The 26,826-nt window shown below is 36.2% G+C and overlaps 1 protein-coding gene across 2 annotated transcripts in view; it reads right to left on the reverse strand.

The window, feature by feature from the left end:
- Positions 1–1,658: 1,658 nt before the first annotated feature.
- Positions 1,659–26,826, reverse strand: part of ptk2bb (protein tyrosine kinase 2 beta, b) — a gene marked incomplete at its 5' end in the record, with an annotated part of 36,858 nt that continues 11,690 nt past the window's right edge. For both annotated transcript variants that reach the window (NM_001423553.1, NM_212570.1), the window contains 28 exon segments: positions 1,659–2,538; positions 2,667–2,747; positions 6,355–6,489; positions 6,613–6,659; positions 6,810–6,834; positions 8,013–8,048; positions 8,147–8,296; positions 8,581–8,703; positions 12,233–12,292; positions 12,391–12,499; positions 13,251–13,455; positions 15,505–15,594; positions 15,806–15,906; positions 18,845–18,960; positions 19,691–19,791; positions 19,975–20,056; positions 20,267–20,361; positions 20,475–20,522; positions 20,614–20,642; positions 22,594–22,633; positions 22,945–23,074; positions 23,388–23,489; positions 23,570–23,644; positions 24,303–24,443; positions 25,801–25,855; positions 25,996–26,058; positions 26,155–26,234; positions 26,314–26,401. In NM_001423553.1, the coding sequence (NP_001410482.1) occupies positions 2,302–2,538; positions 2,667–2,747; positions 6,355–6,489; positions 6,613–6,659; positions 6,810–6,834; positions 8,013–8,048; positions 8,147–8,296; positions 8,581–8,703; positions 12,233–12,292; positions 12,391–12,499; positions 13,251–13,455; positions 15,505–15,594; positions 15,806–15,906; positions 18,845–18,960; positions 19,691–19,791; positions 19,975–20,056; positions 20,267–20,361; positions 20,475–20,522; positions 20,614–20,642; positions 22,594–22,633; positions 22,945–23,074; positions 23,388–23,489; positions 23,570–23,644; positions 24,303–24,443; positions 25,801–25,855; positions 25,996–26,058; positions 26,155–26,234; positions 26,314–26,401 (2,644 nt within the window). In that variant the 3' untranslated portion in view covers positions 1,659–2,301.

Consider the following 26,826-nt stretch of genomic DNA (forward strand, 5'->3'; position numbering starts at 1 on the left):
CAATGAATAAATGGAACTGACTTCAAATAACAAGAGAGTAATCAAACTTCAAGTAAATATAAAGAAGCCCTGTGATGGATATTTACATTTTGACACATTTCTGTACTGTAGCTTGATAATATTCCAATTCAATCACTGAAGGTATATGATCTAATTGAGGATGATTTTAGGTATTTTTCTTAACTTTGCTCAAGCCGGAACCCTTGTCTATGGAGGATGAGGGAGCTCTCAGATTTCACCCAAAATATCTGAATTTGTATTGCAAAAATAAACAAATGTCTGGAATGGGATGTGGGTGTAGTAATCAATAACAAATGATGAACTAACCCTTTGAATGCTTAACTCTTACAAATCACAATGATACCACATGTCAAATAATGTGTGCCAAAATCAGGCTGACAGTCACATTTGTTATAATATCTTGTGGTGCTTTTAAAAGCCTGAAAGCATGTTGTTTTTTAATGCTGTTCGTAGACATAAAAAGCACCATTTAAAAAAGGATTTCATAAAGTTTTTGTCCATAATCATAAATGTAATTAAAAAGACAAAAGAACTGTTGAATTATTCTGCAAGCTAGTTGTTAACATGTAAAGCAATATCAATATCAGAGCACTATAAACTAAAGAGCTTGGGGTATACATAAGTTACACACCAGAAATTACACACCCTTAAATCACACATCATATCAGTTCCAAAAAAAAAAAAAAAAAAGAGGTTACTTTAAGCAGGCCAATAGCCAGCCTGGTGAAATGGGTTCTTTTTTTCTCAACTTTTTTGCAGTTATTTGCCTCATTTTCTTTTCATGTGAGGTTTAAATACTGCATTTTTTTAATTGACATTTTAAGCACTATTTATTTCTGGATTAGCTTATCCCGTGGTCATCATAACTACAATTTTTAATGTACCAAAAACATTCATTTATTCATTTGGCTTAGTCCTTTTATTAATCCAGGTCTGCCACAGCGGAATGAACCGCCAACTTATCCAGCATATGTTTTATGCAGCGGATGCCCTTCCAGCTGCAACCTATCACTGGGAAAAATCTATTCGCACTCATTCACACACACGTTATGTACAATTTAGCTTAACCAATTCCCCTATACCACATTTTTTTGGACTTGTGGGGGAAACCGGAGCACCCGGAGGAAAACCCACGTGAACACAGGGAGAACATCCAAACTCCACAGAGAATTTCCAACGGACCCAGGCGAGGCTGGTGACCTTCTTGCTGTGAGGTGATTGTGCTACCCACTGCGCCACCGTGCTGCACCACTTATTATTTGTAAATACAAGATATATCACATCATACATCATTAGTCTATTGTTATTTGCGAGGCAAATTGCAAACTTGCCGGCACATTCAACTTTTCTAGGTGTGAATTTGGCCTTTTGAATAATAAAAAATTAAAACATGATAATAATGACGTAGAGCTTCCAGATTTTTTAGTTTTCTTGTAAAATAGTACATTTGAAAATTTATAGATGACAACAATAGCCTAATTAGTATTAAAATGAACTTTAATATGCTTTAGAATTACCTTTCAGTGCTTCACTCCTTTTTATTGTTCATTTTTTCTTTCTAGAATGTCTGAAATTTAGAATAAAAGTTACTTGTAAGCAATACAGTAGGACAGGAGTGAAAGAAAACTTCACTTATGTCAGATTCCACTTGGTCTTCTTTAATGAGTTATTTTTACAATTTATGATGGCACAGCAGTCAAAATATGACAAAATAGGATGAACTCATGTACAGTATGGGACAAATTCTGGACCTTTGTCAATGGGGGGTCTTTCAAACCACCCGAACCCTCCCTGGCTATGGGCCTGTTAAGTGTAACAAATAACAATAGCAGCTTGTTTAAAACATACACAGCAATAATATCTTCCGAAGCACAAACTGTTTTTAATCATTCTTTCTTCTTTCATATAATTGTAGTTCACAGTAAAAAAAAAAAAGTTTTAGGTTAATCAACTTAAAATTTTATGTTAATATGACAGTAAGTTAAATGGTTAGTTTACCCAAAAAAGAAAAAGAAAATGAATAGAAATTAACAAAATAATTTACATTTTTGAGTGAACTAACCCTTTAACTTTACTTTTTGGAATACCCATCGGCTTTACTTGGATCTCTACATTATAAAAGTTTCCATGGAGAACAGAACATGCATCAGTAAACCTATACTGGTTTTCTATTGGCTGTTTCATGCCCCATTCTGGTGTTGGCATTGCCCTATTACTGCATTACAATCTTATCAAACAAATGAGTAAGTTTGTCCTGCACTCAGCTCTGAATCAGCTCCTCTAGTCTGCTGGTGAGTCTGGATCATCAGGCTTGGGTTTGGCCAGATTAGAGCGCACCCGAGCCTGATCTACAGCATCTAACAGGTTCTTGGCATCCATGGCCAAAGTGTGTGCCGCTGTCAGCATCTGTTTCTTGCACTCCTCCTTCAGCGAGGTGATGGCGTTCTGCTGGGCAAGACGCATCTTACTGATGAGCTCAGCCAAGTCTTTATTTAACAGCTTCTGAGTGCCTTCGATCTAAGAGCAGAGACAAAGGCATGTTGAGTTCACATTAGCACTTATCTGTATGGAGAAGATTTAACTCGCTCTTAGCACCACTTTGGCAACGCCATACTTGGCAAAAAGTCATAGATTCAGATTGATACCTCTGTTCTACAAGAAATGTGCAGAGTTGGTAGTATGTCATCCACACTGTTGATCAGATCTCGTAATGACAGCCCGACAGTCTGCAAAAAAAAACAACAAAAAAAAAAAACGAATATTCAAAATACAAATACAAACTTTTGGGGATTTACACCTACCTAATATTAAATAGTAACTGTTCCTGACTCCAGTAAGTTACAAACACAAATTAGGGATCATTGGAAAGAAGACACTTTGAGCTTTACTGTGGTAAAAGGGGAAGTTACATGCTCGAAAAAGTTATACATGCTATAAAAAGTTATGAGAAAAAAATTTGTATTTTGTTCAATATTTGTTTTCCATATACAAACACAGGAAAACATTAATGCAATGTCCTACAAAAAATATTACTTGAAAGCTAAGTGATTCATGAGTTTATACTTCAAAAATGATTAAGATTGCTTGCAAAATGAGATTTCTGTAAAAAGTTTTCTGAGATTATATCAGTGTCCTTCTTTCCCTCACCTACAGAGGCACTTTCACAAGCATGACCTTCCTAAACCAAAACATTAACAGTTGCTGAATAATTTTGCCTCCATTCACAGTTCATGTATCTTTAGAAAGGAGACGCTTTGGGCTTTATTATCCATCATCTAGAGTTTTGCTCGAAGTGAAAAATGTTATTGATGCCTAAGTAATGTAAAAAAAAATTGCACCGCACTAAACATTTTCATTAACAAATATATAAAATTAGTCCTGGAGCAATACAGAAAAGTAATAGGTCAAAAACTACACATTACATGAATATATTTTTTGAATTTGATATTTGATATTTGAGATGAAACATGAAATCGTTTTTAAGCCCTAAAAGGGAGTTCACCCAAAAATAAAAATGTATACACTATTTCCTCACCCTCAAGTGGTTAAAATCTTTTTTAGTATATATTTGGTTCAGTTGTACACAAATAGAAGATTTTTTTTTCAAAAGCTGAAAACCTGTGAACACCAAACATCCATAAGAAAAACAAATATGGAAGTCAATGGTTACTGTTTTCCAGCTTTATTCAAAATATCTTCTTTTGTGTTTACTTAGGTTTGAATCAAGTGAAGGGTGAGTAAATGATGACAGAATTTTCATTTGTGGGTGAGCTTTCCCTTTAACTGAGAACACTGGTAAAAACCTATTAAAAAACAAAAATTCTATACAAGAATCATAAAGTAAGTTGTTGTAAGATAGTGATAGCTTTTATTTACAACATGTGATGACTTTTAGTCACAGCATGATTTACTTTACAACACTTTTACGACCTTTTGTGCACCTACTAAGGCTGCATTTACACTATGTTGTTGATTTATTATGGCATTTTAGAATAAAATGATCCTCGTCTATACTGGTGTTTACTGCGTTTCAGAAAAAACGATCTCTGTACACACTAAAAACCTAACATGCATGATACCCACTAGGGATGCCACAGTTCTCAATATAATATTGAACCGTACGGTACAACCTCCACGGTTAAATATGCGCTTGTGAATTACAGTTTCCTCGGTTTTGCGTTTAAATAATTTATGTGCGTTTTACATCTCCCCAAATTGACTGTATGTGCCTGTAAGTCCATGAGCTTGGATGAGGAAACTCCTCCCCGCGAGTAAATTTCCAATTACTATGCTCTAAAGTTAGGGGGCGCTTGACCATCATTCCACACTTTAACATTGCGAGCGGGGGTTTAGGCAACAGTACAAGGAAGCACTGGCGAAGTGAGGCAACAGTACGAGAAAGCGCCAGCATTTTTTTAAATCTTCGGTGTGAGGACATTTCGGTTTTGCCGGTAAGTATAATGCCAATAAAAGAAAAAAAAAACGTGAACAAAAAATAACTGTGTGCAAGCATTGTTTTACACGTATAAACATGACTGCACATCTGTAGCACCATCACCCAGCAATATCACTGTCTGAAGGCAGGATAGCAGAGAAGGTAATAGAGTCCTCCAAATAGCAACAATCCCTCGCTGAATCTTTCAAGCAAACATATGTTCACATGTATGTTTATTTTCAAAAAGTAGAATTTTATGTGTTCCCCAGTTTGTACATGGGCTACCAGCAGCTGTGAGATTTCAGTGTTAAGTTTTTTTTATACTATTCACTAAGAACTAGGGTACTTTTCTTGGCTTTTTAGTAAAACAAAATGAGCATCAATACTCAGGTAGTCTATGGCATTAACACGATGCTCAATTGGTACTAATAGACCCAAAGTGTGCCAAGAAAATTTCCCCCACACCATTACACCACCACCACCAGCCTGAACTATTTATACAAGGCAGGATGATCCATGCTTTAATGTTGTTTATGCCAAATTCTGACCCTACCATCTTAATGCTGCAACAGAAATCAAGACTCATCTGACCAGGCAACGTTTTTCCAATCTTCTACTGTCCAATTTTAGGGCCTACTCACACTATGCCATCCGTATCGTGCCCAAGCCCGTTTCCCGGATCGTTTAAGAAGTGTGAGTGCGCTGAATCGGGCTCAAGCACGGTTCACTTGGCCGACCCTGGCCCGGTTGGAAGAGGTGTGCCTGAGCCCGGTACACTTGGGCGGTACGCTTGTGTGTGAGTGCAAAACGCGCCAAAGCCCGAAACTGAAAGCGAGACGTGACTTTTAAGGCACTGTTCCATATGGATTTATTAATCATTCTTACTGTTCAGTGAATGCAAACTGCCGTAGTTTATTAAAGACAGCTGCGCGCCTTCAGCAGACCTCCTCATTCCTGCAGCACGAGAGGTTTATGATTGTTTATGAGCGCCAAAAGTGGCGGATCAGTTCGGCGAAATATCTGACTGCGTGTCCCTGCATCCCTAATGACTGTTTGGCGAAATATTTGACGGCATATCAAACGACTGAAACGATATCACTAGAGAAATCTCCACTGTGCTGCTGAGTGAGAGAGTGCTTCTCACTGAACAGCGCAGCAGCGATGACGTAAGCGTGCCGAAGCCCGTTTGTGGTGTGAGCGCGGGCCGTCGGGGGAGACGGGAGGGGGGACAAGCGGGCTTTGGCCCGGTTCGAGGCAACTGTACCTAGTGTGAGTACGGCCTTAATGTCCGAATTGTAGGCTCAGTTTTCTTTTCTCAGCTGACTGGAGTGGCACCCGGTGTGGTCTTCTGCTGCTGTAGCCCATCCGCCTCAAGGTTTGACATGTTGTGGTTCAGAGATGCTCTTCTCCATAACTCAGTTGTAGCGAGTGGTTATTTGAGTTACTGTTGAATTTCTATCAGCTGGAACCAGTGTGGCCATTCTTCTCTGACCTCTGGCAACAGCAAGGCATTTGTGCCCAATTTTTTGATTTGCATTAACGAGCAGTTGGGCAGGTGTACCTAATAAAGTGGCCAGTGACTGTTTAATAGCAATGTACAAGGAAATCTTTGATGGGAAGTTACTGGTAATTAGATCAAGCCTCAATCTGCATATTACAGTGACTGAGAGAGCTCAAATGCACTGCATGTTAAGAAAACACATGTAACTGGAAAAAGCAGATAGGTTTGTAACTTTTTTGTGTTAGTGTTGTTAGCTTTTTACTTGCATTTTACAGGTCATCCTGGTTTACAATATCAGCTAATAAATCTTCTTCAATGTACTACTGAAGTAAAAAGTCAATTACATCTGTGATGACCTGTGTGTGAGTAAATAAACATCAAACTATCATATTGTTACCTTGACAGGAGAGATGTACTCAGTAGACGACAGTGTGTTAATGTCATTTTTCAGCTGCACCACCACCTTGACTACGTCCATGACACACTGGTACACGGTGTCCTCTGAGCGGTCCAGTTCAGCTGTAGGTGCAGGCTGACAGTGACACAACAGACAAGAAACTGAATCATGGATCCTTTCATTGTATAGTCTAATATATTTATTTACACTTTAAACATTTGTAGTGTACATAAAGGCGTTGGTAAATTGAGTCCTAACCTGCACTGCTATTCTGGGTGGTTTTGAAGGAGGATGATGGAGTTCAGCTTTAAGCAGATGCAGAAAAAAGCCAGTATAAAACATTAATACAGCACTATAAATCTATTTATTTTCTCATTAAATACAGTACAGTATGTGATTTGTTTATAGAATTTAAAAACAACTAAACGATAGTCTGTAGAATACAGAGGACTCACCATAGCTGAGTGGTGGTTCAGGTGGCTGGTAAAAAAAGAAATTAAATTAAATAATATACAAAATTATATAAAAAAATATTAGCACCCATGTGAAATTTAAATACTTTTCAAATATTCCTGCATGCTGTTTAAGGAAAAAAAAATTATCAACACATTTTTAAATATAATACTGTTAATAGCTCATTTTTAATAGCTAATTAGTTTGCCATGATGACAGTACAGAATATTTTCCTAGTTATACTTTATATAATATTTTGCAATAATTAAGCTTAAACTGTAATTTAAAGGATTAATATGGTTAATTACAGGCAAGTCCATGGACAACAGTAGTTTGATCTGTAGCCAAATCTCAGAGGGCTAATAATTTTGACATTTGACATTAAAAGACATTTAGCCAAACTAAAAAAATAAATAAATAAAAATAATTTACAGAAGAAAAAAATATATAATAGGAAATACTGTGAAAATATCATTGCTTTGTAACATTGTACATAAAATATACAGTTAAAGTTAGAATTATTAGCCCTCCTGTTTATTTTTTTCCTAATTTCTGTTTAACAGAGAGATTTTTTTCAACACAATTCTAAACATAATAGTTTTAATAACTTATTTCTAATAGCTGATTTATTTTATCTTAGCCATGATGACAGTACATATTATTAGACTAGATATTTTGTATAGACACTTTTATACAGCCTAAAGTGACATTTAAAGGCTTAACTAGGGTAATTAGGTTAACTAGGCAGGTTAGGCAAGTTATTGTATAATGATGGTTTGTTCTGTAGAATATCAAAAAAAAAAAAAAAATAGCTTAAAGGAGCTAATAATATTGACCTTAATTTTTTTTTTTACATTACAAACTGCTTTTATTCTAGCCAAAATAAAACAAATAAGATTTTCTCTAGAAGAAAAAATATTATCAGACATACTGTGAAAATTTCATTGCTCTGGAATGAAGGGTTCAAAAGCAAAAATAATCTAAGTGCGGTCTAAAATCTTCTAATATCAGCATGTTTCTCAGCCTCCTATGAATGTGTTCAGTTATTTAATTTTATAAGCAATGAAAACAACCAATTCTTTGCAATAATTGTAAAATTACTGAACTTACACACCGGACAGAGACAAAACATGCTCATTTTTAATAAATGTTTTTTATCTGAACTCTTGTAATATGTAATATGAACTTTAAAAAGAAGAACGAACCTCAGGAATTTTACTTCCTTCATGAACCATTGGGTCCTGAAAAAATATTCAAGTATTATTCAATTTGTTGAGTATTCAATTTGTTTTATAAAAATATTTCCATACACAAACAAAAAAATGTGCATCATCCTTACTAGAAGCTTCTCCTCCTTCTTTAACCATTTGGTGTCCTCCTCCATTTGCTCTTTTTGCATCTTCAGCGTGTCCTGTAATCGATCCTTCTCCATCTGCCACAGCCGCTGAGCATCTTCTTTACTGGACGGCCCGAAGCTGAAGTCGCCCTCCTACATCAGATACACACCCAAATAGATTCCAAAATAGAGAAATTATTGTTGTTGTTTAAAAATAATGTCTAATCCATTCATTTTCCTTTGGGTTAGTCCCCTTATTCAACAGAGGTCGCCACAGTGAATGAACTGCTAACTTAACTACCATGGGTTGCACAGCGGATGCCATTCCAGTTGCAACCCATGACTAGGAAATAATGTCCAATTAATTTTCTTTTATTAAACTCAGACAAATAAAAAAATTAAGAAATTTGAAAATAGGAATCATGGCTAAATTTTACCCCAAGACTTAGTCGCCGGTTTGGAGTCTTCGGGAGGGACAGGAGGTTAGTTGAGTCCACAGGTGACTGATAATCACACGGACTGGCCAGATCTGGTGAACTTGCACATAAAGCCTCATTAAGCTGGTGGAAAGAGAAGAATATGTCACATTAGTATGTATTATTTGAAAAGAGATGAATATGTCATATTAGCATGTATTATTATGTTTATTTAGGTTTTATATATTTACTTTTTGAACAAACAACAACAACCTTGATACTAAAGCCCAACCCCAATTCTACCCCTTAGCCCTTCCCCTTACCCCTACCCCTCGTTTTGCACATGCCCGTGAAGGGGTAGTGGTGTCCCAATTCTCTTTAGCTTGAAGGCATAGGGCTAAGGGCTAAGGGCAAGGGGTATACACCCCTTCAAACAAAGATTTTTCAGGACCACACTCTAAACCAAGGGGTAGGAAAAATTTTCTAGAATACACTAGCTCCAGTTGCACCCTGAAGTAAGGAGTTCCACTAATTAGTATTTTTTGTCATTATTACAAATTTTTACAAGAAACAAACACGTTTTAATATATTCATAACCGTGTTCGTGTTTTACTGCCATGCTTTAAAAAAAAATGCTAAAATAAAAAACGCTAAATTTCGCAATTTATAATCCCTAATAATATATTATTAGATTAGGGATTATAGATCACAATCTATAACTTCTGTACAGCAGTCCCACAACATTCTGACTCTCGATGACACTGGAATACCCTGTCAGAAAAGTCTAGTGGCTGTGATTGGCCTTTTTACAGTGTCTGTTATAATGTTATAATGTTGTTTTTTGTGTGTTAACATTAATGAATATGGTCACCGTGTAAATGCACAGTACTTTTACGATCTTATTGCCACATTAAATCATTATGAAAACATAATAAATGGCTTCAGTGATTTCCTGAAGATAAATACCAAAAAATAACACAACTGGAATAGCTACAGTATTCGCCATCATCTGAACTCATATGAAGCAAGAGATCGCGAGGAGAGATGATGACGTGTGCAGGTGATGCAGTACTGTCGCAATTCTTAGGGGTAAATTTTAAAGCCCTTACCCATAACCCTGAGTTGCAAGAGCTAAGGGGAAGGGGTAGGGGTACAATAATAGAATTGGGATTGGGCCAAAATGTACAAAATTCCAGTGAAATGTAAATAAATGTTTTATAATAATAATAATAATGTTTAATATAATAGCAATAGTCTATACTCATTTGAGGCATATTTACAACAATTATCATTTTATGAGACAGTAATAGATTCTATTTTGCTAATTTAGTATGATTACTACTTATTTTTTATATTTTAATAAATGAAGGTCAGTATAAGTTTGTTGTTTTTACCAAAATATATCTGTTATGCTGAATCATGATGCTAATTGAACATGATTTCACTCAGAGTTTGACATTTTACTTTCACAAATTTTGCTGCAAATTCTATCATTTGCTGCAACACTTTTGTAAATGTATTTGTCTACTAACTCTTGTATTTGACCCATATGTAATATTTATTAAAAAATATATATATATTGAATGAATAAGCATATGTTATATTAGTATTAATTTGCATGCATTTATTTTCATGTACACTTTGGTGCTTAGTATTCTAAAAAAAAAAAAAAAAAAAAAGATATCATCATACCTTTATATAATATTTATTTTACAAAATAAAATCTAGAGAAATGTAGTAATGTCTAGTGGCTTCCTATTTTTTTCCATAGAGATTGTAAAATATATAATCTATTACTAATGTCCCCTTTCATACTTTACCTAAAATAATTCTCTAATAATCTCTAGTAATAACTATATAGACCAGGGGTCTCAAACTCAATTTACCTGGGGGCCGCAGGAGGCAAAGTCTGGGTGAGGCTGGGCCGCATAAGGGATTTCACAAAAAAAAAGTCCTCTAATGTCATTATTAACAGTTTTAATTATTTCTTCTGAACATGAAGTGTCCTGAACATTAATAGAACATTGAGTGAAGATTATGAACAGTTCTTCTGAACATGGCATCTTTTGCCTACTTCTTGCTGCCAGAGACTTGACAGCGCTTCTTCTCACAAATCTGAACCACATTTGGCTTTAAAGCGGAAGCAGATGAGACCCTCAGTATGGCTTGAAGATGATCATCATTAAGTCTAGACCTGTACTTTGACTTATTGAAGTCCTAGGGAAAAAAGTGGGGGAACTTACTCAAAACTTCCATTCCCTCACCTAAAAAAAAGGCGTATATGTGTATAAATAAAACACCCCCACCCCACTCCAGTCACATCAGTCTGTACCAGTCTGTATCTACCTATAATATCAACACAGGGCAGGCACGTGCACACATAGGGCTCAACCTGTGCAGAGCACATGCCCTTTTTAGATTTGCATAGAAAGTGTGCTTCCAAAATGATCCAAAGTGCCCCCGCGACGCGACACACCCTCGGTCCCGCCCTTCAGTAGGCGCGCGATAACACCGCTCTTGAGTACGCGCGCGACAACACAGCTGATCAGAACGCGCGCGACAACGCGCATTGAGTGACAAGCGCACTGTGTATGGATAGAATCAGCGGAGCGGGGAGCACTGAGGGCCGCAAATGGCCCGCGGGCCGCGAGTTTGAGACCCCTGATATAGACTCTTATAATAACCCATTTCTCTTCTCTTAAGGCATTAATTGGCAATAGGGCGGCACAACCTGTTTCTAACATGAGATCAGCAAAAACATAACAAACCACAACCATCCAATCAATTCCTGGGTAGGGTTGCACCATGCAGCTGTTAGTAAGTTCTTTCTTAAAGTGCCATGTAAAGTCCTCACTAGGGGTTTAGAACTGCTAGCTAGTTTGTAACTAAATTTGTTTCTCACTTCGGTTGAACCACATGTTCTAAAGGCAAACCGTAGTTAGTAGGTTGTAAACTCATAAATCATACGCAGTCGCATTTGAATGACGTAATATCCAATAAAACGCATTTATATCAAGAAACTGCTAAACATTTCTGCAACAAATGCATCTATATATAACTGTCATATAAAAATAAAATGACATTTTTATAGTACATTCATTTATAGTCGGTCACTACTAGTTATCAAAACATTAAACCTGATTTTTTTTTATCTCACATATGAAAGAGAAAAGAGCAGGAAGAAAAACTCAGTCATTAAGAAATTCTCCTTTTAATTGATAGATACAGTTAACACAAAACACTCATTGATAGAAAATTAATCTCTTCTTTCACAAACCAAAAATAATGCGAGATTTGGGAGGAAAATAAGGCTGTGAGTAGAAGGAGATCATTCTTCATTATGATCGCCAGGTCCTCAATGTAAACTACTCTCGCTGTCATCACTTTTCTAACGTTATACATGGGGGGAGGCTGCCATAAATATTTAGTTGGAGTGTTACGTTTAAACTAAGCTCAGTGGTGAAACACAAAAATATTTAGTAGTGTGTGAGTTTTAACTTAGTGTCCCTTTAATTCACAACTAGGCTATGTTTTAACTTACACACTGCCAGCCCCAGATGATTAAAATAAAGTTCCACTTTTTCCTTATTTCAGATAGCATTTCACTCATATTTGTGAAAAGACTGTCGTAATTTTCATTTCAAGCTGACTTAAAATAAACTGAATACACTACCTGAAGATGTAGGCCGACTCCAAGAGTATTTCCAAAGCGGGTAGTGTTGACTCTGGAGGGCTGAAAGAGTAAACAAAACACACTGCTTTTTAGGAAGAACCTGAATCTGCAACTGAGTGTTAAGAGCAAACAAACGGCATATGAAAGCTGACCGCTACCTTTGGTGGAGGTTCACTAATGTTAATCTTGGGCTCCAGAGTCCGGATGTTACGAGCCTTGTCTCGCTCTCTCTCAGCTTCCAACTCCTTCTCCATTTGGTGAACATCACTGTTAGCAAGTCAGTAAATGAATGTCAAAACAATGGTAAAACAAGAATAAAACATGTCAGTCAGTGCTGTGTTTTCATCGTTATAATTCAAAGACAAACAATGACACCAATTTGCAAATAACTCACAAAAATCAGCTTGAAATAAACTGATGAAGTTTACTTAAATAGAAATAATCAAATTTAAAGAATGTGGTAATACGGAAAAAAAAGCGAACACTACATGGAAACCTTTTCTGCATAAAAAAAAAACATTTAAAAAATGTGTACATATTTTTAGTTGTATTTTTTTCTTAGTTTCCTTTTATTATTTTGTTCGTTTTTAATTTGTTTTTGTTTTTAATGTAGTTTTTGGCTGTAGAATTCTTTAAATTAGATTATATTAGTAAATTTATAAGAGTAAATGAGTTTATATGAGTGAAAAGAGTAAGAAAAATGTAAAAAATATTTCTGTATATAGATTGGAACAGATCATGTCTTCTTGTTTCTTCAAAAAAATGTTTTGTCTCTCTGATTGACAAACATCAATAAGAACAGAGCTAAACTAATAAACAGACAGTGGGTTAATGTGTTTATATGCTGGGTAAAACTAGTGTAATGCTAAAAATCAGCGATCAATGTATGATTAAGCCAATTACCCCGAAGAAAAACAAGTGGAAAACCAAGTCCCTTGTCAGCTTTGGAAGTATAATCAGGTTAAAAGTGTGCATGTAAACCTTGTTTGAATTAAGTCATCTACTATGGGTCAGAAACCTGATATTGCAGGCTAGTTCAGTGAAGGTGGGTCTCTCGCGCGGGTCGTAGCTCCAGCAGCGGGTCATGAGCGAATACAGGGCAGGAGGGCACTGCTCAGGTTTGGGCAGCCTGTTGCCCTGTTCCAGTTGGTTTATCACATCACGGTTGTCCAGCCAGTGAAACGGCTGTTTACCTCGATTCATAATCTCCCAAACACACACAGCTGGATGACAGCAAAACAAAAGAGGATCAAATGAGCATGATGGGGAATGACAAACGTTTGCAAATGTATTATTTGGTGTATAAAGTTTAAATATGCATGTGTACAGATTTGATCCTATAGTATCCATATCATCTGGACACACTTTTTGTTTGTTATTGTTGTGAAAGAAGGTTAACAGATCTCTAACAGACATCCAAACATAGAAGACTTGGCTGAAATAAGACTAAATTTGGGCTGTCAGTGAAAATCTGTTTAAGAATAGCCCAAAATAAAGTAGTCATTAAAAATTTAATAAATAATGATTACACATGTGATGTCTGTCTAATCTGTGCATTTGATGACTAGTCAAGCTTTGGGCTAATCTTAGACATCCATTAGATTTTCACTGAGAGCCCAAAATTAGCTTTGTTTTAGCTAAGACATACAGTATATGTTTGGGTAGACACATTTGTAAATAGAAATTACAGTATCTTCGATCAAATGTAGAATAATTTCAGCACAAATATCATTTATATACACCTTATATCTATACTTTGTATAAATGAGGCACATGTATAGGAAAAATGACACGATTCTGTAAAGTTAACAAAAAGTTCAGGAAAAGTAAACATTAACATTCTCTCAGAATAAAACCAGATTTATGATGTGAGACTTTTCGAACCACAGTGTGTAAACAAACTTAAAAAATGCTCTGTGTATTGAACATGCATTACCCTACATCACAGTAGATAAATTCAGTTCCTGGAGGATCGCAGCTCAGCACAGTTTAGCTTTAACCCTAATTAACACACCTGATCAAACTAATTGAGTCCTTCAGGCTTGTTTTAACCTCCAGGTTAATCTGCGGTCACACTAGAGTTTAAGCTTGCGAAATTCTGTCATAGGGCGCTGCGAAATAGGGTGGGATTAAACAAGCTGATTAGACCTTTAAAAAAGCAAGCGATTGCTCCGTATTTAAAATTTCTGTACAGAGAGGTCATGTTTTGTTCTTCGATTGGTCTCACGCAGTCAAGTGATGTGATTTTGCAGGTTAGAGTTCACCAAGCTTAAACTTTCCAACACAGCGATCTGCGAAACTTGACGCGTGAACTTGCGTTTCTGGTCTGCTGCATTCGCGTGCTTTTGAATGGAAGTCTATGGGAAGAATAGTGCAGCGTGACCACAGCTTAAGTGTGTTGAAGCAGGGTTGGAAATTTTGTTGTCAGTTTTAGTTATTTTTTATATGTTATAAATGAATATTTTTGCTAAATATGCAATAGATCGTTTGGATATTAATTTCAAAACAATCGAAAAATCTACTGAGAAAAAAGGAAAGCCAAAAGTTGTGTTGTCTGTGCTGGGATTATCTTTTGTGCTCTTTCTTCTCACTTCAGTACTGATGAGGGAGAATCCGCACTCTTCCGTGAATCCATCCGTCAGAAAGAGTGAGAAAGCTCATGATTCACAAAACATGACAGATGAGCTCCAGAAACAGACTGCTCTCTGTTCGTCTAGTCATGTGTTATATGAAGGGCTTAACTAATAGAAAAATAACCTGTTGATTTGCCAAGATCTGCTTTAAGGAAGATATCAGTTAATAGAAGGTGAATATAAATGAAAGACTGAAAAAAATGTTACAGTTTTGTCTATATCAGAATGTTTCTTGAACAGTTTTACCAAGGCATTGGTTTAAAATGAACTTGCAAGCACTGAAAAGTTGTGAAGGAAATGAAAGTCAGTTATTGTATGATAATTTGTATAAATTAAGTTTAATAATGGCCCTGGAGCGCTGAATAATGTTTGTAGGTAAAGCATGCCAAAACAGGAAATTGGATTCATAAAAATGAATTATGTGCCCACTGAGAAATTTATGATGACTAATAAAAAGCCATGGAGGCAATTTTAGAAATAATGGCTTCTAAACACCTTTCAGACTTAAAGTATGAATATTTATACTAAAAATGCTTGTGTTTGTCAGCCAAAAGAGTGAATGTCATTCTAAAATGGTTATAATTCTATTGGTATAATGACCATGTGTTAAAATTTGAGGATTTTCTTCTATTCACTCACCAAACATCCACACATCACTTGCCGCAGTGAAGCGTCTGAAGTTAATGGATTCAGGAGCCATCCATTTGATTGGTAAACGAGTAACAGATGCTGCAGACATAATGCAAGGTAATAAGAAAATTCAATGCTTGCTAAACAAAAAATAAACACAACAAAGAATACTTTAGAAGATTTATATAACGTGGTGTTAGTGGAGATTAGGCTATTGTAAAAATAGCATGAGATCAGGGGGTTAAATGATCAATCATGAAATGATATGTTTTCACAAGTATTATGAGAGTGTAAAAACAGCTGAGATTACCTTTGTAATATTCTTCATCCTCTATGTATCTGGAAAGACCGAAGTCACCCAGCTTCACACACTCCGGTGTGGCAACAAGCACATTTCGCACAGCGATGTCTCTGTTAAAAGAATCACACAAAACAAATATGAAAACATCTAACATGGATCATGCAAAAATATATTAATTTGTTTGTAATTCAGCGGCCCACAGGCCATCTAAGACGTAAAAATATTGATGATTTTTAGCTTAAACTATAGACCTTAATCATTCATATATAGTATTATACACTCACCGGCCACTTAATTAGGTTCACCTTACTAATACCGGGTTGGACCCCCATTGCCTTCAGAACTGCCTTAATCATTCGTGGCAGATATTCATCAAGGTAACGGAAATATTTTGCTCCATATTGACATGATAGCATTATGCAGTTGCTGCAGATTTGTCGGCTGCACATTCATGATGTGAATCTCCCATTCCACCTCATACCAAAGGTGCTTTATTTAATTGAGTTCTGGTGACTGTGGAGGCCATTTAAGTACAGTGAACTCATTGTCATGTTCAAGAAACCAGTCTGAGATGATTCACACTTTATGACATGGCACATAATCCTGCTGGAAGTAGCCATCATGGGTACACTGTGGTCATAAAGGGATGAAAATGGTCGGCAACAATACTCAGGTAGGCTGTCTTAACACGATGCTCAATTGGTACTAATGGGCCTAAAGTGTGCCAAGAAAATATCTCCTACACCATTACACAACCACCACCAGCCTGAACAGTTGATACAAGGCATGATGGATCCATGCTTTCATGTTGTTGATGCCAAATTCTGAGCCTACCATCTGAATGTTACAGCAGAAATCAAGACTCATCAGACCAGGCAACGTTTTTCTAATCTTCTAATTGTCCAATTTTGGTGAAACTGTGTGAATTGTTGGCTCACAACTTTCCTGTTCGTAGCTCACAGGAGTGGCACCCGGTGGGTCTTCTGCTGCAGTAGCCCATTCACCTCAAGGTTTGACATGGTGTGCATTCAGAGATGCTCTTTTGCATAGCTCAGTTGTAACTAATGGTTATTTGAGTTACTGTTGTCTTTCTATCAGCGCAACGCAGTTTGCCCATTTTCCTCTGTTGTCTGGCATCAGCAAGGCATTTGTGCCCACAGAACTGCCGCTCGCTGGATATGTTCTTTTTTGTGGACCATTCTCTGTAAACGCTAGAGGTGACTGTGTGTAAAAATCTCAGTAGATCAGCAGTTTCGAAAATACTCAGAACAGCTCGAATGGCACTAACAACCATGCCATGTTCAAAGTCACTTAAATCACCTTTCTTCCTCATTATGATGCTCGGTTTGAACTGCAGCTGATCTTCTTGATCATGTCTACATGCCTAAATGCATTGAGTTCTTGCCATGTCATTGGCTAATTAGAAATGTGCATTAAAGTAATAAATAAAGTGGCCAGTGAATGTATATCAGACAGTAAACTTGTGAGTCCAGTTTAAAACTATGATTAGTTCACAAATTGAACATCACCTACAGTAGGACTGTTGGCCTGAGGCTGTATTAAGGGTAAATGAGGTTCAGTTTCTTGGAAAGAACAACAGTTTTGCTTTATCAGACCATGATGTATCAGCAGGAACCATAAGTATTTGTTTAGTTTTGTCTGTATATGCTTTTTTTTACTCTCAAAGTTTTGGTAACTGTTGACCTGCATATTATGAATCACCAAGGTCCACTGTTTCAGCTAGAATCATCCTTCATATTCTCCTGGAGACAAATATTTACCAAACAAACCAAGAGAACCACACTAATAAAAAGAGAGGACCCCTACAAAAGTACTAAATTCCTATATTTTTTAGATCTTATATAATATTGTTCCTTTGAACTAAGTTTAAATTGTAAAGAATTTTGTTTATTTTCTTGTGTGATCACAGAGTGATTTCCCAAAATAATAGTTGTGCATTGCAAAAACAGTAAAAAGAAAAAAAGGAGTGGTCAGTACGATTTAGTACTTTAGTACTAAATTTAGTACTTTAATACTTTTCATACTTTAGCAAATATGTATTAAATTGTACAGAAACTACACTCAAGATATGTATGATATTCTATGATAGGTATTTTTAATATATACTGTTCTTTTAAATTTACTTTCAGGGTGCTTCCACACCAGTGATTCGATTCAGTTGTTCCGAAACAGAGATTACAATTGTTACATTGTTGCTCTTTGCTCTTGGAGTGGTTCGCTTTCACACTGCAAAGTTTCTAATCGGACCAAAAGACCTAAAACAAGTCACGTGCGAGTAAACTCTCCTTACATTGGTCAGAGTGTCAGGGTTTATTTTGCAGCGTCCCGCTAAGCTGTCAGGAGAGGTGGTGGTTTGGTGGTGATTGACAGGGTGCGCGCGCGATGTGTCTGAGGAGAGATGCGGTGGGGAGGGGTGAGAAGGGTGCGCGATGATGCCTATTTGAGGACCGGGAGAAGACGCGAGATTACCGAGAGATCATCACTCGTTTGTTTGCATCCGGAGACTCACGAAACTTCCGCCATACTCATAATTCTCTCTTCATATAGCCGTAAGCCTATTACATATCCATAAAACACTGTGATATAACCGCGCTCGGATCGGATCGCTTTCTCACTGCAATCAAACCGCCCCAGGGTTCGTTTCAATCTAGCCGAGACCACCTCATTCAAGCGATCTCGGAGCGATTAATTTGGTGCGGAACAGAGCGCGATTGCCCTGTTCACATATGCCAAACGTTCCGAGACACATTCCGAAACAATAGTGTAGGTGTGAAAGCACCCTAAAAGAAAAATGTATTAAGCTTTTTTATGCTTAGCTATAACAATGAATTACATTTTAAATATAGCAAAGTTGACACTTTTAAAGTTTAATAATTTTGTCAATATTACTGATAAATAAAGCCTTGATAAACAAAGTTCTGCCAAAAAACTTAAAATAAAAATCATACTGACCACAAACTTTTTGACAGTAGTGTATACAACATGAAGAACAGAAAACATTCAAGAATACTGAATTGAGTGTCGCACCGATGAACCATGTTCATTCCCTGTAGGTAAACCAATGCTTTGCAGAGCTGTAGGCTAAAGAGAACCAGAGTCACGCTGGTTAAACTCTGCTGATTTTTCGTCAAGTACTTCCCCAGCTGCAAGCACAAAATAAATATTTTTAGATGATGATTAGTAAAGCAAAATAAAATGTCTGCTTTGTTAAGGTCTAATATTACTCACAGTGACATATAGGAATACAGGCTTTCTTGTGTCCTGAATTGCATTTTTAGCTGCTCTAATGGTTTAAATCACAGCCATGCTGAGAGCTCAGGCTGGTCATTTTGACAAGACTCTATTTTGTTGATTCATGCAATATTCAAACTCCTGTGAGTTTGTAAACAGTTTATGAGGGTTTTACAGGGACCATAAATGTTAACCGAGCCATATCTACGGCATTCACTTAATTGAGCCTGCTTCATCAATCACAGTCTTCCCAGCAAATGGAATTAGACTATAGATTGAATGGGAATTTTATTGATTTCATTTTAAAGTTACGTAAACCCCTCTATTTCATCAAATAAATTACCATACATCCCAAAATAATCACTCATAGTGACAAGATTATGGGTCTTGCAATTTTCCAAAAGCTGTGTTTTGACATTTGATAAAACAGTAAATATTAGCTATAAATACATATTATTTACAACTACAATCATGTGATTGTGCATGTGTTTTTAAAAGTCTGTATGTCTGTGTGTGTCTGTGCATATATGAAAAAGAAATAATGAAGCACCAGATCCAATAATAAAAAGACAGTGAAAAGTGGAAGGCAGAGTTCCCTAACAGAGTGATAAGATCCAAAATAAGAGTTATTGTTTTAAGTACCTCCCCTTGTTGACAGAGCTCCATCACGATCCATACAGGGTCTTCCTCAATGACTCCTATCAGCCGCACTATGTGTGGATGGTCCAGGTTCTTCATGATAACTAGACAGGTGTGATGATATAAAGTAAATAAGAATGTGGTGCAAAAAGTCACTAGCCTGTTATTTCCTCCACAGGACTGAAGGACACACACATTTATCACACATTGACCAAGCAAAATAAAATATTCCAAAAAGCCAGGTATTAATAAGTCTTATCAATTATTTTGAGTTTTCATACAGGTACCTGCTTCACCCACAAACTTCTCTCTGATGTCAGGCGCACACTCTTTACAAGTCTTCACCGCAACATTGACCTTTTCTCCATTCTAACCAGGAACATTGTAAAAGAATAAATCTATTAAAGTGTATAAATCTATAAAAAAACATTTGTAATCAGAATAGCTGAGTTAAGTCAATAATGATTGGATTTGCTAACAACATTAAGTTCAATGCAAGAGGAAAAATCTAGACTCTACCAACAAAAACATTAGTTGTCAGTTGCATCATAACATGAATAAAGTGTCTGGATGCCTTGCCTTTTTTTGGTAAACTCCTTCATGAACCTCCCCGAAGAACCCTTCACCCAGCATCCGTTTCAGGCTAATATCTTTCCTGGACAGTCCAACCTTTGCTATTGTGAAACATATGAAAAACCATGAGAGGATTTAGACATCAGTAAAAAAAAAAAAAAACAGTGCACTTCAATGTGAATATGTAAAGTATAGGAACAATTCCTGTACATACCAGGTGGGGGCGGTTTTTCATCTGGGATTTCACAGTATATATCAGAGTCTAATAGAAAGAGTTGATGTTATACATATTGTGAGTAACTATAACAATTCAGTAAATATCAAGCTAAGTTCTAATAAGGTCTGATACTCACTGCTATATCTGAAGCTGTCTGTCTTCTTCCTGTCAACAGGAAAGAGCAAACATTCGATAGGTCATCTTATAAACTAAAGTATCATTTCTTTCTTTTTTATTTTAAACAATAACATAAACAGAATAATAAGAGACAAAAAAAGGCTACAAAGGCAATTTCAAAATACACAAATAGTCAGACATAACATAATACAATATCATCCAGAAAGCATAAGAGAAATAAATAGAATTAAATACAAATAATAATAATTTACAGAGAAATGTAGTATCATTTCTTAACGCCATGACCTTGCAGAAGCTTAAACATGCCATGTGACAAATTACTTAATTGGCTCTTGAGTATTAATCAAGCATTGAGGTTCAATGAGCTGCAAAAACTTAATTAAATTATAGTTTACCCTAAAGTTTAAATTTACTTTCAATTCACTCACCCTCAATTGGTTTCTACTTCTATGTAATAAGGTATTTTGAAGAATGTTTAAAACTAGTAGGATAAAAGATACTGTGGAAATTACAATATGGATACATCAGTTCCCAACATTCTTCAAAATATCTTCTGTTGTGTTCAACAAAAATAAAAAACTCATAAAGGTTTAGAATCAATTATCCAAGAATCTATTCATCACATAAAGTGATCATGTCTCTTCACACTGTTAACCCAGCTGTTGTCATTACTGAAGTTGACATTCCTTAAAATACCAAGTTTTGTCATCAAAACTTAAACAGGTGTGTTTAACTTACCTATTAGTAGGCCCAGAACTTAACTATCAGTAGGCCCACAAATAAAATTTACATTGTAAACATTAAATACAAGTTAAAAATGTATTACTTTTTATTTCCAATATTAAGGTTTTAGTTGTGATACTTCAAAATCATTCCGCAAAAATCCACAATTTTTTTGCAAAACAATATTCTGCACAATTTGTGCAGAAATAGCATAAAATGTCCACAAATTCTGTCTGGCCCTACTTATTAGTCAGCAAAAAACTTTTAATTAATATTTTAAGTTCTTTAAACTTAACATTTTAATTTCTTTAAACAATTCACCATGTCTCTGTTTAAAATGATTGGTTGCGCATGAAATTCTGACAACCGCGCTGATTGGTCAATATATGTTATAAGACACAAGGTCTTCATTTTGCTTGTGATGCTGAATTTTGCTGAAGTGCAGCAGGACAGAGGCACTACCTACCCCATATGACGAAAGTGAAAAGTTAAATTAGTAAGTAGATATATTAATGCTTATACATTTCTCTTAATTGATATACAAACAGGGGCGACACGGTGGCTCAGTGGGTATTGATGTCGCCTCACAGCAAGAAGGTAGCTGGTTCAAGTCCCAGCTGGGTCAGTTGGCGTTTCTGTGGAGTTTGCATGTTCTTCCTCTGTTGGTGTGGGTTTCCTCCAGTTGCTTTGATTTCCCCCACGAGTCCAAAGACATGCGCTATAGGTGAATTGGGTAAGCTGTCCCTAGTGTATGTGTGTACAGTATGTCCTGGTCTTCCAGGTTGGGGTTAACTTAAAATGGCTAAAAGACTAAACTTCCAAATTTAATTTAAATATTAATTTAAATGTTTAAGTACAGAGACCACATTTGGTGAACTTAATTAAGTTGTCGATTTCCCATTACTCAAACGAACTGAGGAATCACTTTCCTCTGATCGTTTGAGTAGTCCCAACTTATTTGGGTTTACAGTGCAGAAGAACTTATTTATTTGTTTATTTTGGACATTTGGAAAATCAGTGTTTTTTGTTAATATAATGAGACTTTAAATTGAAAAAACTAAAATACATTTCTGAGAATGAAAAAGTTTGACAGAATTGTTATTCTGTGCTAAACTAACACTTCAGATATCAGCTACAATGTTTAAGATTCACATCCTATATTATAGATCACTGCAGAGTTACAGTCATTAATATTTATTTTGTGTTGTTATCGTGAGGCGAAGAAACACAGATAGAGGAATGCTGATGTACTCACCCGGAGGGAATTTCAGGAAGAGAGTTGCGCAACTGCACACCTAAGACGAGCAATGATAAATCTCAGCTTCCAACAGAGAAATACAGCCAAAACCACAGGCACCATAACAAAAGGCATGATTCAAAAGGCACAACAATCAATGCACATGAACAAAGCTGCCATAAACTCATAAATTATCAGATCAACTGTAAAACTTCCAGCAGTTTATCTCAGATTTTTCTATCTGAGAAACTTTAGGCAATGAATTAAGTTCAACGCTTCAGAAACAAGCTCACACAAGTTCAGACTCTTTTAATTGACACTGTATGAGACAGCTATTGGCATTCGCAGACATACATTAATTGGGTTTACCTTGAGATTTATTTTTATTTGGTCCAGCTATCACTGATGAGTCTGTGTGATTAAACAGTCGACAGTAGCCATCAATCAGATCCGCCATGTTCTCCGCAATGGTCAGAGATGCCACGCTGACAGACAGAGGCTAGGAATGGAGAAAAGGTCACGGCTAGTTTAGTATATGAATGCCATTGAGCATACTGCATAGGGATGGTTCCACAATCAGGGCTTAGGTTAAGCCAGGACTAGGCCTTCACTGAACTTGAAAATGTACACATATTACTGGTGCGTATCTGAAACTTTATTATGGCACACTGATGCATTTTTTGTTTATGCCACTACAAGTTTTTTTTAGTTAGAACAGCTCATACTTAATTTAGCATAGGACTAGCGTTAAGCCTTGTCTTGAAAACTAATGGATAAAGTTTATCAAAATGTCCAAGTGAGAAAGCACTTGCCTGTTTTGCACCGTCGATTTCAATAAATAACAATGTTCTGCCATCATTCTGTGCATTGTACTTGATACTTCGGATTTGTTTGTATTCAGCAAGGCAGAGAGCCTGGGGAATATAAAACAGTATTAACTTGAAGTAACATTTGGATGTCGATTGACTGTAATAAAGAATATTAAGTAGCTCACCGTGGAGTCTGCTTTGGTTCTCTGACGAATGCCTTTAGGACCAATGACTAAATCCACTGCTAAACTCCAACCTTGCTGTGTGGATTAAAGGGATATTTAACCCATGATCCTTCCTTTGTGATTTATAAAATGCAAGTAAATGGCTATATACACTTTTGAGAGTGAAAAAAAAAAACAATTAAAGGGACAGTTCCTCCAAAAATGAAACATCATCATTCTCATCATCACTTGTTCAAAGTTATTTTGAAGAATGCTGGTTGATGACACCCCTTGACTTCCAGATTTTTTTTACTTACTATGGAAGTCAATGAGTGCCATCAACCAGAAAACATCTTCAAAATATCTTCTTTTGTGTTCAACAAGACAATCTAATAAAGGTTTGACACCATATGATCGGGGGTCAATCATTTTACATTTTGGATAACCTTTCCCTTTAACACTCTTGGTCCATGGGCAAAACAACATTAACACTCTGCCTGTGCAAGGATCTGAGCATTATCTTTAATACAGGCAATAATTGTTTAATTCACCTCATAAGACCCCAATGTATCATCAGCATCTACACATATTGATTTTGTTTTCCCTGTACATCTTTATGGACTAATAATGCAAGCAATTATTGGCTTGTATTACGAACTACGAGGGTGAGAAAATTAAAAGCAAATTGACCTTTCATAATGAAAGGTTTATTACATATTCCCATAATTTTTTATATCAAAGTTAGGAAACTTACCACTAGCTCGCAAGGGAATATTTCCTCATCGAAGTTGGAGAACTCTCCATAGGTCTCAAAGAACTTAACCATACAGTCATCCTCTTTTAGTATGGCATACTGCTGAAATGTCTGTTGTATGAGTTTTCTGAGCTGCCTTTGCTGTTGAAAGCAAAATGTTACACTTTAGATGTAATTCTATTGTCACCGTGAAACTTTCTTATTTTTCTGTTTGAGCAGGGTTTATTTTGTGGCAGTGGCTGACTAATCCCATCTGATTGATTAACAGGCGATGTGGAAAATGCAGAAGGAATTATGCAATCTAGCTGTTAAAATGGAATTTGACAAAGTTGAATAAATCCAAGCACTGTACACAGGCCCGGATTGGCTAATCGGGAAGACCGGGAGAATTCCCGGTGGGCCGGTCCGTTTTTTGGCCGCGAGGGATGGTGTCCCTAGCTCCAGAATCTGTTGCTCTCAGCAGTCACACTTTTTAAATGTATTTATTTATTTACTTGACCACAGTCTTCTTATTCATTATTTTACTGCAGCTCTACTTTTTTAATCTTTTTTCCTCGCAGCTCAGTGAGCCTGCAGGTTAATGATGATAAAACATCGATGAGTCATAACATCATGAACAGCAGTTGTGGTTCAGTGGATAGCACGTTAATTTACGACATGGCAGACCCGGGTTCGATTCTAGTCTGAGTAGTTTTTTTTTTTTTCATTTTTATTGTTAAGACATATAAGACTGTTACGGTTGTTGAACATTTGAAGTTCTAAAGCAGCTGTTTTCTCAAAAAAAAAGACGTGATAGTGTCATTAGAAACTGATTTGGAAATGACCTTATTTTAATATAGTCAGTCGTGAACTGAGGTGGGCCGGTCTGAGGCTTGAAACTCCATGGCTGAAAAGGAGTCCCACTCCGGCCCTGACTGTACAGTAGCTCTGTACACCTGATTAAAATAATGATATGCACTAGTACTAACAGTCTGCAAAGTCTGCATGTCCTATGTGTCTGTACAGTTTCTTCTACACACATTCTGAAGCACATGATGCTTACGCTGTATTTGACAGCATAATTCCTATAAGGTCATGAACACACTCTTCAGAGCTTACGATCTCCATGAGAGTCATTTTTTTCACCATACATACAGTACATATTGCTGAACCTCAAGTATCTTTTTGACAACTCAGAACATTTAACTTGAAGGAATTATACAGAAAATACACTCAAACTTATTTTTAAATAGTAATAGAATGTAATTCAAGGTGGACTATACTTCACGGTTCATAAACCTAAACATTAAACATTTTTGGTTGAGATAATTGAATTTATTCATTAAAAAAGAATTTAGAACAAAAAATAAAAGCAACAAATATAATTTGGCATACAATAGAATATATTTCATGGGTTTCTAGAATTCAGAAAGCACTTGGCATAGCATTTTAACACTTAACACAGTTTACAACTTCAGTTTTCAACTGACATCACAGGAAAGCAAAAAACAAAACTAACCTTCATACTGTCAATGAGTCCTTTGGGAAAGAACAGGTCAAGACCAACGTCTTTTCTAAAAAAAAAAAAAAAAAAAAACAATATACCACCAATCATTCTTGAGAATTACTTTTGCACACATAAAAAAAAATGTTCGGAAAAATATTTATGGTAAAAATAGCTATGAAAATAAACTTGAATTGAATATAAACTTACTCGAGCAGGTCAAAATTGGACTTTTTCTCTAGACCTTTGGCATTCATGTCTTTATAAAATCTCCTGAAAGACAGAACAAATGACAGAGCTCTGAAATTACTTACTTTATAATAATAAAATCAGCAACAATAAAAGCAAACAGAGTCTACTGTTCTTCACCTGATTTCCAAACAGCCCAACTGTAGAGCCATGCCGTCACTAACTTTGCTAGCATGATGCTGCATGTAGTCACTGCGCACCTGCAATAAGATGAAGTTTTCATTTAAATTTTCTAGATACAATCACAGACAGAAAGCAAATCTGCAGATATTTGCTGACCTGTTGATAGAAATACAACAGGAACGTTCTGTCTTCTCTTAACCTCTTCATATAATCAATGGGAATGTAGCGGATTCTGAGGTCATACCTGTAAGAAATGTACATATAAAATTCTGAATATTTTTGATGTCAAATAAATCAGTCAATCAGTGTTTAAAACTTTTTTCAGGTTAAGGTGCTTTAAGCATTTGTAGCAGAAGTTGCTAAATGAAGTTTATTATTAAACAAATTTCGAGAGGTGCACATGCTCATGATTGACCCAGCTGGCCCACATTAGCTAATCATAATCCTTTAATGAAAGGATCCCAAGTCAATATGCATTCTTCAGCAGTCTTGCGTCCTCGTGTTCTCATGCAACATTATCATCAGCTGCCTAAGTTCAGTTATAATACTCAAAACCGCAAGTACGGAGGACGCGTGAAACTTCCCGGATGTGATCTTGATATCGAGGACGCACCAATGCAGACTTGAGCACTGAACTCACTCTGGAAGGCCCAGAAGTCATTGCGACTG

Source organism: Danio rerio, chromosome 20 (assembly GCF_049306965.1).
Source record: "Danio rerio strain Tuebingen ecotype United States chromosome 20, GRCz12tu, whole genome shotgun sequence".
NCBI lineage: Eukaryota > Metazoa > Chordata > Actinopteri > Cypriniformes > Danionidae > Danio > Danio rerio.